Source organism: Canis lupus, chromosome 20 (genome assembly GCF_003254725.2).
Source record: "Canis lupus dingo isolate Sandy chromosome 20, ASM325472v2, whole genome shotgun sequence".
Taxonomy (NCBI): domain Eukaryota; kingdom Metazoa; phylum Chordata; class Mammalia; order Carnivora; family Canidae; genus Canis; species Canis lupus.
Genome location: NC_064262.1, coordinates 36,442,516 through 36,455,248, shown reverse-complemented (window position 1 = coordinate 36,455,248; position 12,733 = coordinate 36,442,516). Strand labels below are relative to the sequence as shown.

The following is a 12,733-nucleotide window of genomic DNA, read 5'->3' as shown; positions in this document are numbered from 1 at the left end:
GCGTTTGTACTGTTTGTAAAAAACATTTTGGATGGCCCTTTCTGTTCTCCTGCTTGATGCCCTGCCCAACCCTCCCCTGCTGCCCCCACCCTACAAACCCTCCCACCCACCCCCTCTGATCATGGTTTGATGACTCTCACAGATTTGTGTTTATCACATCTGGTCATAACATCATCAAGCTGCTAAAATGTCAGATGATGATTGGCAGGCTCGCCTTTGCTCACCCTCGGATGCCTATTGGTGTCTCAAATGGTAAAATGACCCAGCACCCCACTCTCTCTAACCTGGGCAGTGGCTGTTGCCAGCACTGAGTCCTTTCCCACTATCATTATTGCTGGGAAGGCAAAATACTTATGCAGAAGCCATGACTGCCTTGTTCTTAACTGAAGAGCATGTGAAAAGTTAGTAAGGAGCTCACTCTCAGGGACCCAAGAATTTTCCCTGACCTGTCAGGTACCCAGTGTGGACCAAGTGACCAACAACTGTGCTCAGCTTCTAGTTGCTCAGCCCTCCATTCCAGATGCCAGCCCTTTTCCAGGGACCAGGTCACTGATTTTCTGGACACAGGCTCAGCATTCCCGTATACAGAAGACTTACCTCCCAGAAGTGTTACGTGCCAGGTTAGAAGTAGCCAAAGGGAGGCTCCCCTCAGCCCCTGCCCCCCCGCCCCGCCCCCCAAAAAAAAAGGTTCTTCAGGACACCTTGAGTTAACTGGTTCTGGGATGCTGGTTTGCTTCCTATCTGAAGTGGAAAATGACATTATTTCAGCCTTTCCAAGAAGAGATGGGAATTAATACAGCAGGTGCAGACTGGTCTCTTTGATTGTACTTGGGAAGCTCAGGGCTTGTCTGGCTCCTGTAGTTACTGAGGGCTGGCCCCAGGCTTGCATCTCGAGGCCTGCCTGGGAGCCCTGTGTGAAGGGGCTAGAGGGGACATCAGGAGAGCCCCAGGGATCTAGGGAGCCTTCTGGACCCTGGCATACAGTTTGGCTTCCTGGGGCTGAGGGACATCTCCTCATGGGGTACCCAGCTGAAGACAGTGGGCCCCTAGCCCAAGCACTGGAATCTCCTCTACTGAGGACTTGACCATAGAGCCCTGTTGGCTGTCTTTGGAAAAGTACCCAGGAAGTGAACCCTCTCCCAGTCTCCACCTTGGAGGGCATCCTATAGTTGATCCCAGGATCATGTAGGGCATCAGCTCACCCACATTCCAACCGCACCCTCCAAAGCCTTCTGTGTTTCCAGGCCCCCTCCATGTGCTGTGGGCAAGATGGGGATGTGGTTAGCCTGTTTGTATTGTCCAGGTTCTGAGCTCTCATCAACTCCAAAAGAACCCACTGCTCAGCTGTAACAGCCTAAGTGGGCTTTTCTAGGGGCCCTCCCTCTGTGTGGCAAATCCAGACCTAAAAGGAATTTGCTGGTGTGAGTGATCACCTGAAGATGTGCCCAGCGTTTCCCTGGCTTAGGACTTGCAGTTCCCCATTTGAGCAGCACCTTAGAATCACCTAGGAACTTTTTAAAACTCCTAAAGCTCTGGCACCACCCAGCCCTATTAGATAAGAATCCTTAGGGTGTGACCTGGGCATCAGATTCTGCAAAAGATCCCCAGGAAGTTGGAATGGGCAGCCCAGGGTGATAGCTAGCCTGCCCTTTGCATCTGGCAGGCAATTTTAGTTTGAGCAAAGCCGTCTTCAGGGTCCTTCTGATCTGTAAGATATTTTGGCAACTTGCACCATCCCCCAGTGCTGCCAGCAGCATCCTCCCCTGTAGAAGTGCTCCCTGCCCAGCATGGCACTGAGGGAAGAAGGTGTCACAGGCTGCACTGGGGGTGCACGTAGCTTGGTTTGCTGTTTGTTCTTTCCTTCCTTTCTGCATGTTGTGCCAACATGTCCTTCCACAAAAGCTGCCTTGTTCTCCTTTTTGTTTTTGTTTTTTTTTTTAAAGAATATTCAGGGTTTCAAGTTCATAGTTCAAAATTTGTCATACTTCAAGGGTATCAGTTGGAAAAGAGTTGTGTACTTGAAATGTCAGTTTGGCTGCTGACTTTCCCATATCGTGAGGGAGGGGCTGCTGAGAAGTCCATCAGACTTGAAATGGGATGGGGAGGACAAGCAGAAGGGGGCTGGGGCCAGATTGTAGCCAGAGAATATCTTCCCTGACCAACAACCCTCTTATGCTTGCAGGTCTAACACACAAGTTATGGACATTTCAAAAGTACAACCATACAGCGCTCTGTCCTACACACACACCCCAGTCCCCTTGAGCATAGGCAAGTGGAGTCAAGTGGAGGCATGCATGCACACACCCCCACATGCTCACACACCCTCACACTCCAGCTGCATGGGGGATACCCAAAAGCCTCATGTACACAGTCTTAGGGAGATTGGAAAACAAAACTTTGGAAAAGTAATTCCTCCGTTTGTTAGAGTCATGAGTTAAAACCATCATCCATCCCTTTAAGGAGATGCTCTTTGTCTTGAGGCGAGAGAAAAGAAGAGGAAGATAAAGACAGTGACAGGGCTTGGACCATGCCATTAGAAGGTTTGCCTTCTCAGTATCCTGGGTGAATCAGGGACCCCTTTGTAACCCTATCAGAACCTGTTAGTCCTGGGTTTGTCATCACATTGCTGAATTTCACTTGTGATAGGATGTGCCCCATTTCTTATTTTCCATGAATTTTATGTTAGGTCTCAGGAGGCAGCTGTTAATGAGAGTTCAGAATGGAGCCCTTTACTTTCCCTATATCCCCAGGGAGGAGAACCCCTCAGATTAGTGTGCGCATCTATGTGTGTGCATACCTCCCTTAACTGTGCAGAAACGCCAGTAGTAGGCTCCCTAGAAACCCTGGGAAACACTCAGCAGTCCTAGGCCCCCAACCAGAGAAGGCTCATTCCTTTGTTGGTTACCAGGTAGACCAGCTGCTTCAGTGGAGGGGACCCTCCTAAAGGGAACAGAGAGGCTGTCATTCCTTGTCTCTTGTTCAGCCCTTACTATTTAATTTAAAGATGCCTCCTGTTTGTTAGAGCTTGCTTACAACTTCTTTGCATTCTTTTAAATGCTGAACATCTAATAAGTGCCAGATTCTGTGCTAGGCACTGAGTGAAGCAAGGACCCTGCCTGAAGGGGAGGCTGGTGCCCACAGGGTGATAAACACTGGTTCAGCTCCCTGGGGCCCAAGCTGTAGGTGCCCAGCCAGACCTCAGATGAGGTGGAAGTGCAGAAACTCAGGGCAAGCCAGTCCTAAGCTGCTGCTTCCCAGGAGCCCCATAGGGCTGAGCACTGTCTTCTCTGACAACTGTCTGAGTTGTAGGCTGGCATTGAAGGCTAGTGGGGAAACTGGTCCCTCTCCCACTCACGCTGACTTGGTTTACCCATCTCCATGCCCAGGCCTGTGGCTCAGGAGTATGTGGGGTGCGGGCAGGTGCCACTCTGTTTGGCCTCTTTGGTAGACGACTCCTGTTCCCCAGGGTTAGGAATGGCCTGCTGCAGAGCAATTAGTTACCCGGACCCACAGTCCTGCCACACCAAAGAGAACTAGCCTGCCCGTGAGAAGCAGAGGCCCACCCTGCATGTCTTTGGGGACAACTGAGGTCTTGCAACATTCTCGTTTACTGAATGCCTGCCAGCTGCAGAGCATCATGCTCTGGGATGTGAATTAGGTAATAGTGCATCTGACCCCATGTCAAAGGCTTCCCACCCTCCAGTCCAGGTCTAGGCAGAGCCCCTGGCATTGTCTCAGGGAGGGAGCAACCGTGTTGTCCTAAGACACCAACCACAAGTTTGTGTAAAAAAAAAAAAAAAAAAAAAAAAAAGTGGGGAGGGGCCCATCCTTCTGAACCACTGCTTCCCTTCCATTCATTAACACATTTTCAATCTTTGATTTCTTAAAGCCAACTGAAAGTGAAAATGTCCCTGTCCCAACCGCCACACCCGGGGTAAGATCAGTGACGAGTCCCCCGGGGCTGGGTCTTTCCTTGACCATGCTGAGTCTCCCACTAGTGTTTCTGTATTCTCCATGATTGTCCTTCCAAAACGGTGTCTGCAGTGGTTTGCATTCATCATCAGTGTCCAATCTTCCTGACCAGCCCGGCGTTTTCCTCTTAACACACTCGACCACTTGGACATGCATGTGCTGTGTGGACGCAGTTCCCCAAGCCCTGTGTTGTTAGCATGGAACTCTTCCTTTCATATCATGCTTTTCAAGGTGAAAAGGCCCTAGAAACACATCTTCAATTCTTACCTCCGTCACCTTTGTTTGCATCTGTTGCTGTTTTTCTGAAAGTGTTGCATGTTCTACTTTGCATTGGGTTTGACCTCTCCATGATAACCCTTCAGAACTCTGAAGAGAGCAATAGAATCTCCATCACCTTTTTCCGTCTTTTCCGAGTGATGCGGTTGGTGAAACTTCTCAGCAGGGGGGAAGGCATCCGGACGTTGCTGTGGACTTTTATAAAGTCCTTTCAGGTAAGAGCCAGGCCGGGGGCTTCTCTGTTGCTCTTGAAGATCACATGTGAGCCAGTGAGTGTCCTCTGTTGTGGAGGATCCGGACTCCCTTCTGCATGGCCACTGTGACCCAGTAGGTCAATAGAGGATGTGGAACACCAGAGACACCTGACCCAGCCGTACTTGGTGAATCAAACAGGATTATTTGCTTAAAGGAGACAAGGCAGTAAGGACCCACAGCTGTATCAGCTTCTAAGACTGATAGAGATAGTGAGCCTCCAAGCCCCTCTGGGGAGGATGCAGTCCTCCCCGGAATGGCCAGTGATGGATGGTGACATCCAAGAGAGGACAGGTCCCAGCAGATCCCCTGTAAACCAAACAGCCTCTTGCCAGGACAGCTCCTCCTCCTAAGGCTGCCACGGCCCTAACTGTTGGCCAGTCTGCGTACAAACCAGAGAACCTTCCTACCTGAGCCAGCACTCCATCACCAATCTCTGCGTTACCCAGTGCCGGGAAGGATCACAGTATTGAGGACATTTGGGCATAAGCCAGGCCTCACTTGTCATCTGTGACTCTGCAGGCTGCTGCAGAGATTCCTATTCCCGAATCAGTACTGACCTGACTTCTCCTGTACCTTCTAGTAGTCCACCCCAGATAGTCTAGTCTTCCAGACTGAATTAACCAGAGATCGGGTACAGATTCTCATTTAAAACATTCACCTATGTAGGGGATTTGTAGCTATGTATAAACATTAGAAAGTGAATCATGAATCTTTCTCTATTTTTAATTTGATATAAACACATTGGCGAATGAATCTAATCAGAGACATATAAAGAAAGAGTTCAAGCCAAGCCCACCACCTCTGAGGTAACTGGTGTTAACATCCCGAGGAACGTTTTTCTGCAGCGGGTAGGATTTTAACACATAAAGGAAAGGGATGGCACTGGGGAAGGGCATAGATCCAAAAACTCAAAGAAAGGATATCACAGCTCCTGGCAGGGGACCTGAGGTAGGGGGAAGAACTGGGAATGCAGCCCTGGGGGAGGGCAAGTGGGACCTCATGTGAGCCTTGGTCTCAGTAAAGGATCAAATCCCAGACACTTGTTATAATATAGAGAACCAAAGTTTGTGAATGAACTGCTACAAAAATAGAATATACTTGTGCACTAATGTCATTTTTTAAAATATTTTATTTGACAGAGAGCACAAGCAGGGGGAGAGGCAGAAATAGAGGGAGAGGAGAAGAGACTCCCCACTGAGCTGGGAGCCTGACATGGGGCTTGACCCCAGGATTCTGGGATTATGACCTGAGCCAAAAGCCAGTGCTTAACCTACTGAGCCATCCAGGCACCTCTTCATACTTACTTTTAAATTAAACTAAACCTTTTCTTTTTAAAAGTTTGGTCAGTGTAAAGAAATTCATTGCATAGAGTGGTAGTTCACAAAAACTGAGAAACAGTGCCAATAGAATTCTTAAAGATTCAGTAATCTAGGAAGAAAATGCATTATAGGTATGTTTATGGTGAGGAAAGCCTGGGACTCCCTCTGTTGGGCTCTGATCCCACGGTCAGCTGTCAGGATGGTGCTGTTGCACCAGGCTGGGCAAGCAGTCACAGATCCCGAGTTGGAACACAGCAGAAAGGTTTGTAGCCACTGACTTTCTGATGACCTTTTGTGGATAAAAGAGAAAGTAGATGCTTTAATCATATGTGCTTGGCATGAAGTTCAGCAATCCGGCCACTACCTAGAGGTATGCAAGGCGTGTGGACATCTTTGGTCATACAAAATGTCCTAGGAAAGTAGTTGAGGAACAAGGATGAGAGGACCAGGGGTCTGACCCCACACATACACCTGTATTTAATGTTCTTAAGGAGAGCCCAGGTTTGGTGACCAGCTGGGGCTAGCTCCTTTTCTTTTCCCTGACCCAACCCTCAACTCTCATTTTTTCAGAAAGTGTGCATTTTAAGAAAGATGTCTTGCTTTCTACAGCAGCAGCCAGAAAGTGATTCTTTCCCTTGGCCTCAGTAATTTCACTCCTAAGACTTCACCTTAAGCAGACATGGGTGGTTTTTCACAAAGATGTTCCTTTGCAATGTGATCTACAATAGCCCCTCACTCCTACCCCAGACATCCCCACAAAAGAAAGTGGAAGCAATCTAAATATCCAGTGTTCTGGAATGGGAATGGTTTGATCAATTATGATAATTTCACAAAGTAGTCCAGTGATGCATGTAAACATTATTGTGAGGGTAATATGTCTGCCTTGACACTATTTAGGGTCAGGGGCCACTGTTAATGATGGTGGAAAGCACATCCTGCCCATAGCTTTGTAACACAAGGTGCATGTGTGGATCTTATACTCAGGACTGAAGTTATTGTCATGGGCTTGGGTTTAAAAAGTCCTCCTTCACTATCGACATCCTTTCAGTATAGCCCAAACAAGAGAAGCTTGTGGACCTATGTGGGGTCTTCATTCTGCACCTGAGCAGTCACAGTGGGGGGGAAGGGGGAGAGGCTGGGCACTGAGCCAAGTGCTTCCTCTCTTCCAGGCTCTGCCCTATGTCGCCCTCCTCATAGCCATGCTGTTCTTCATCTACGCGGTTATCGGCATGCAGGTAAGCACCAGCCACTTTCTCCCTGTGTCCCCTTTGCTGGGTAGCACCAGATCTGTGGCAAGATGTGCCTTGACCAGGTGGAATGGAAAGACAGTGTCCTGATTTTCCAGGAAGGCACCCGTGCCAGGGACAGCCAGGCTCAGAAGAGCCAGGAGAGGTTGGGACATGCCATGGAGGGCTGGGTTTATTGGTGCTCCTCACCCCTAATCTGAGTCTTGGAAAACTCAACTGACTAAGAAAACCCACAGTTGGTTTCAGCAACAGGAAATGCCACATTTACAGAATAGCCGTAATTGTTCTAGTTGCTGTATCAATGCCACTAAGAAGATATTTAATGCTACAGAAATCTGTTGACAGTCTGGAAAGTTATGTTTTATCATAACCAGATGAGATCCTTGCTTGAAATCACCTGCTCCCAGATGCTACGGCAAGGGCTGAACTGGGACCATTACAGGGATTGGTAGCTGCCCTTTAACAAAGAACCACGAAGCCAGGTTGTCCGTGACCAAGGCTGAAGGGTTTCTTCCCCACTTCTTCAGGGGTGTGAAAAGGGATTTGGCTTCATTCACTGCTGAGCCCTCACAGGGGAGGCACAGCTTCCAGGAGGAGAGGGAGACAGAGAGCAGCCTGCTGGACCCTCCTGGGGGGGTCTCTCTGCTACATGCTCTGCTGTTTGGGATGCTGTCCTTCAGATAAGGGGGCTTGTGAGTGTCAAAGAGTAGGGTGATGGGGTGATTCCAGAGGCAGAGAGGTGGCTGCGCTTACTTATCTGAAGGCATAGAAACATTTGCATTTCACTGGGGATGTATTTGGGAGTTAGGAACAAGGAGTTGACGTACTTGACCCCCTGTAGTTCAGGATGGGCTGCTGTGTGCCCCCAAATGATCTTGTATGCCTGATGTTCTACAAAACAAGAGCTGTCTCAGGGAACTGCAAGCTGCCCTGCACACCCCATCACCGGTTCGCTCAGGAGGCTTTGCCAGGCTCTTCTAAAATGGTCTACTCTTCTGCAAGTCCCACAGCTAAATTCCCCTTGCCCTTAGAGGAAAGGCCACTCTCCTTTCTGTGGCTCACTGGCCCCCACGCTTTTCTGCAGCCTGATGTGTTGTCTGTGCACAATCATGTTCTCTTTTTATTTCCTGGAGCTCCTGGGCCATGTCAGCTCTGCTCCTTTGCAGGCAGTGCTTCCTCTGCCCGAACACTTCACCCTCCTTGTCACCTGACTAGCTTCCATTTTGCCTTCAGTTCTGAGCCTTAAGTGTCACTCCTCCAGAGGACCTTTCCTGCCCCCAGCCCCTGACTGCAGATACTTTATGTGCCTCCCTGTCCAGCTGGATCATGCCAGCTTTCACCAGGAGGGGCTGTCTGGCTGATTGCCTAGTAGGAATTCCCTGAGGTGAGGGATGCTTGACCTCAGCACCGTGCTCCCAGTGGCGCATGTTAAGTGAATGAAGTGCCAAGCACTACGAGAAAGCCCTACTGGGTGATGATCGAGCTTTTGTTAGTTCTAAATTCACATGTGGAATATGTTTCATGGATAGTTTTTTTGGGGGGGAGAGGGCATTTTTATTTTTTATTTTTTGACAAAATCTTTATTTCCCTAATAATTTCTCCACCTAGATGTTTGGAAAGGTTGCTATGAGAGATAACAACCAGATCAACAGGAACAACAATTTCCAGACCTTTCCTCAGGCGGTGCTGCTACTCTTCAGGTGACTGAGTACCACGAGGGCATCTCTCTCTGGCTCTGGGTTCCAGAGTGACACAGGACATGTGCTCTGTTACAGCAGTGTAGCCTCTCCTGGTTGATCACGATGGCTTATTATATTTGTTTTGTATTCTTGAACAGAGACATTATTTTAGTCACAGAGGAGTTTCGCTGGACTGTGAAACTACTGTGGTCATTCAGGCTGTGGCCAGCTTCAGGGTTAGCCCTTTGGAAGCTAGTAGGTCTGCCAAGGCCACCAGGAAAATGGTAGGATACACGCTTATGCATGGGAGCATGCACTTTCCATACTCCACAACCAGGAGTATGGAAATTTAGCAAGAACAGAAAGGCCTTTGCACAGACAACTGAGAATATCCAAGATGCACAGTTTCAGATTTTAAAGGATTGTTTTTAACCCCAGTTAATGAACTTTGTAAACAAGGTATCTTGACGTGAGATAACTTTCTAGAAATTATACAGGTAATTTCTAATGATTCTCGTGATTGAATAGCAAGTTATTTGCTGTTTGGTAGTTTTCAGTTCTTTGCTTTCAACAGAGTTGAATGGGGATCTAATCAGACTGTCAGGTGTTAGGTCATTAAAAACAATAATTATTTTAAGATTGTAGCATGAGCATTTGAAGAAGACATAAAAACATCCATTTTTACAGAAAGAATTAATGTGCTTGTATCAAATGATTATCTTAAATCAAAAGGAGCTGTATCAGAGCGCCTCTACTTACTCCGAGAAGTTGCATTTGAAAATAAGTAGGAATTTCAATTTAGGAGTTTTCACTAATTTAACCTGGCTTTTCCCCAAATCACTTATCTTTTGCTGTAATTAAAAGTTTTGTTTAAAAAAAAATTCTTCAAAATATCGTGAAGGTCTAACCTTCAAATCTCTCCTTCCTCTACTAAAGCCCTTTCTCTTCTTAATCCGAACAAGGTGTGCCACGGGTGAAGCCTGGCAGGAGATCATGCTGGCCTGTCTCCCGGGGAAGCTCTGTGACCCCGAGTCAGACTATAACCCTGGGGAGGAGTACACATGTGGGAGCAACTTTGCCATTGTTTATTTCATCAGTTTTTACATGCTCTGCGCATTTCTGGTAGGTGATCACGATAGCTCCCTTTCTCAACCGACAGATGCTGTGTGGCATTGGGGACTCAGACCTTGGATGCTGCCCCCATCGAATTGCTGTGGGGTGTTGTATGTTGATGAGCACTCTCAACTTCATTTGGCCATCGGAGGTCTTGCTTCAACAGTGTTGTGTGTTACTGGCACCTTCTTTGTGAGCAGAGCTTTGAGGCTCACTAACAGGCTTGGGACAGTCACCACCCCAGCTTCTTAAGGCTGCTGGTGTCTTTATAGCAGTTTCCAAAGCCACTGCACATAGCTGTGACTTAACAGTGTGAGGTATTTGGTGGCAACAAAACTATAAAACTGTAGTGTGCCCTCCTGCCTTTCCCTGGGACTATACGAAGGCCATTTTGGAAAGCTGGAAGCGTATCTTTTTCTTAAATGTTCTCCAGAAAGAAAGTTTTTACAGCCTTTCTCAGAGAAATGGGTTCCAAATATTTCTTGACCCTTATAATCAGGAGGCCCTTACCAGAGTCTAACCCCATCCTTTCCACTATAGATGAAGCAGCTTTGCTCTGATTTGCTTTTTCAGATCATCAACCTGTTTGTGGCTGTCATCATGGACAACTTTGATTATCTGACTCGGGACTGGTCCATTCTAGGGCCTCACCATTTAGACGAATTCAAAAGAATATGGTCAGAATATGACCCTGAGGCAAAGTAAGTTGAAAAGGCTTCCATGTGACTTGTGTGGGCCATTTCTGGAGTGTTGACTGTGATTTTTGTGGAAGTGGGATGGACTGAAAGTATAGGCCAGCCAGCACTTCCCTGTACCTCGTGCTATACTTTGTTTCCAGAGGAAGGATCAAGCACCTTGATGTGGTCACTCTGCTCCGACGCATCCAGCCTCCCCTGGGGTTTGGGAAATTATGCCCACACAGAGTAGCCTGTAAGGTAAGCATCCTGTTTGTATGTCTTATGGCCTCCCTGCAGGGACTCCCTGCTTCATTCAACAAACACTCATTGACATTCTGCTGAGCCTTCCATCAGGTGCGCTGGGGATGCCGAGATGAATAATACGCGGTTCCTGTCCTGAGGAGCTATCAGATTTGTAACTCTTAGGACACCCTATCAGCCAAGAATAAGAATAGGAAGGGAATTATGTAATTTGTCACTGGGCAGGTGGCCATTTGCATCAGGTCCAGAAAGACAGAAGCAAGAGGGCACTCTAGAAAGGGAACACAGAGAACTCACATGCAGAGGTAGGGGAATGGCTATCATGGTGCCAAATGGGGAGTCACTGGTGTGGCTGGAACATAAAAGAAAGTGGCAGAGGACTCTAGATGCAAGCTGAGTGCAGCTCCAAGGAGCTGCCTTTGCCATGCTGAATCCTACAAAAGAAGCATGAGAAGAGTTTCACGGAGGGAAGTTCCACCTTTGCAATGGGGGAGTAAAACGGAGACCACCCAGAGTGCTATTGGAGTCTTAGTGTAAAGTAATGGGAGCCAGAGTGAGGGCGGTGGAAGTAGGGACAAAGGAGGGCACAGCTAAAAGGTCTGCTTTGGAAGTAGAATGGAGAAGATGTAGGGCCCTGGCTATGTCCTAGCTTGAGTAACAGTGGACATGGTTGCACACCCCTCTGCTGCCAGAGTGCCTATCTCTGTGAGCCAGGCATCAGCAGTGGCCTCTCAGGGTTGGGTTCAGATCTCCCATCCCACCCCTATAGCCCACTTCTGTAGTTTTCACACCAGACTATGCTGTCTGTGAGCTCTAGCTGAGATTTGTTCTCCTTCCATGGAGCTCCCAGGGAACCACCTTGAGTCAGCAAAGCAACAAAAGAGAATTCCCCTTTCTGAAAGAGACATGCAAGATTTGCTTACTACAACTAGAAATCCTAGAAATCCAGCTGGTCCCCACAGCAACCCCTAGAAATCCAGCCAGTCCCCACAGCAGCTGGTCATCTCTCCCCAGAGGCCCGAGGTGACTCTTGGTTCAGGGGTTTTACCAATCCAGTGGTGCTGGACCAGCTCTAGACAGAACCCAAGGTAACCAGAGTAGAGTCTGAAATGTATTTCAGGCTTTCAAAGAAATCTTCGGAGATGAACTCATTGTTCTCTGCCCTAAAAGTCCAGAAAACCCCAAGGACCTAGGTCTTTGCCCATGTCTTTACATCTCTGTAGCTTGGACTCTGGATGAAGGTACAGAAGAATAGCCACAGAAATTGCCTTTTTCCAGAAATTTTCCAGTACCAACCTCTTTTCTGCTTTCCAAGAACAAGATTGGTTCCAGCTCATGGCTGTCGTTTTGTGTTTACGTTTCCAAACCCTTTTATATAAAAGATCTAAGTATTCTTGAGGCACAGCGTGGTCTCTTTTGCTGATTCAGGAACTTGCCAGGAAAAGCAAATGGACACGCAGGCTATCTTGGCTGCCTGTCTGGAGACAGGCGTGATTGGTAATAGGACTAGAAACATAGGTGGGATGAGTCATGCGAACACAAGATTCCAGTCCCTTAATAGGGAAGAGAAAAGATGTTTTAAAAAATCTCTTAGGGGATCCCTGGGTGGCGCAGCGGTTTGGCGCCTGCCTTTGGCCCAGGGCGCGATCCTGGAGACCCGGGATCGAATCCCACATCAGGCTCCCGGTGCATGGAGCCTGCTTCTCCCTCTGCCTATGTCTCTGCCTCTCTCTCTCTCTCTGTGACTATCATAAATAAATAAAAATTAAAAAAAAATAAAATAAAATAAAAAAAAATAAAATAAAAAATCTCTTAGGACACCTTGCCAGCCCAAAATAAGACATATATGGAACCATTGACCATTACAAGTACCACTTACTTAGCTCTGAGCACGTGCCAGGCATCCCCTGAAAGAGTCCATGATCTCCCTTAAT

General features: G+C 47.8%; 1 protein-coding gene across 19 annotated transcripts in view; it reads left to right on the top strand.

The window, feature by feature from the left end:
• CACNA1D (calcium voltage-gated channel subunit alpha1 D) overlaps nt 1–12,733 on the top strand; it is a 302,856-nt gene that overhangs the window by 254,280 nt on the left and 35,843 nt on the right. For 10 of the 19 annotated variants that reach the window (XM_025456187.3, XM_025456178.3, XM_025456183.3 and 7 more), the window contains 7 exons: nt 3,890–3,934; nt 4,335–4,463; nt 6,992–7,057; nt 8,678–8,769; nt 9,711–9,870; nt 10,435–10,562; nt 10,700–10,796. In XM_025456187.3, the coding sequence (XP_025311972.3) occupies nt 3,890–3,934; nt 4,335–4,463; nt 6,992–7,057; nt 8,678–8,769; nt 9,711–9,870; nt 10,435–10,562; nt 10,700–10,796 (717 nt within the window). The remainder of the gene's footprint in view (nt 1–3,889; nt 3,935–4,334; nt 4,464–6,991; nt 7,058–8,677; nt 8,770–9,710; nt 9,871–10,434; nt 10,563–10,699; nt 10,797–12,733) is intronic. The other 9 variants (XM_025456181.3, XM_025456197.3, XM_025456196.3 and 6 more) reach the window with 2 other exon arrangements.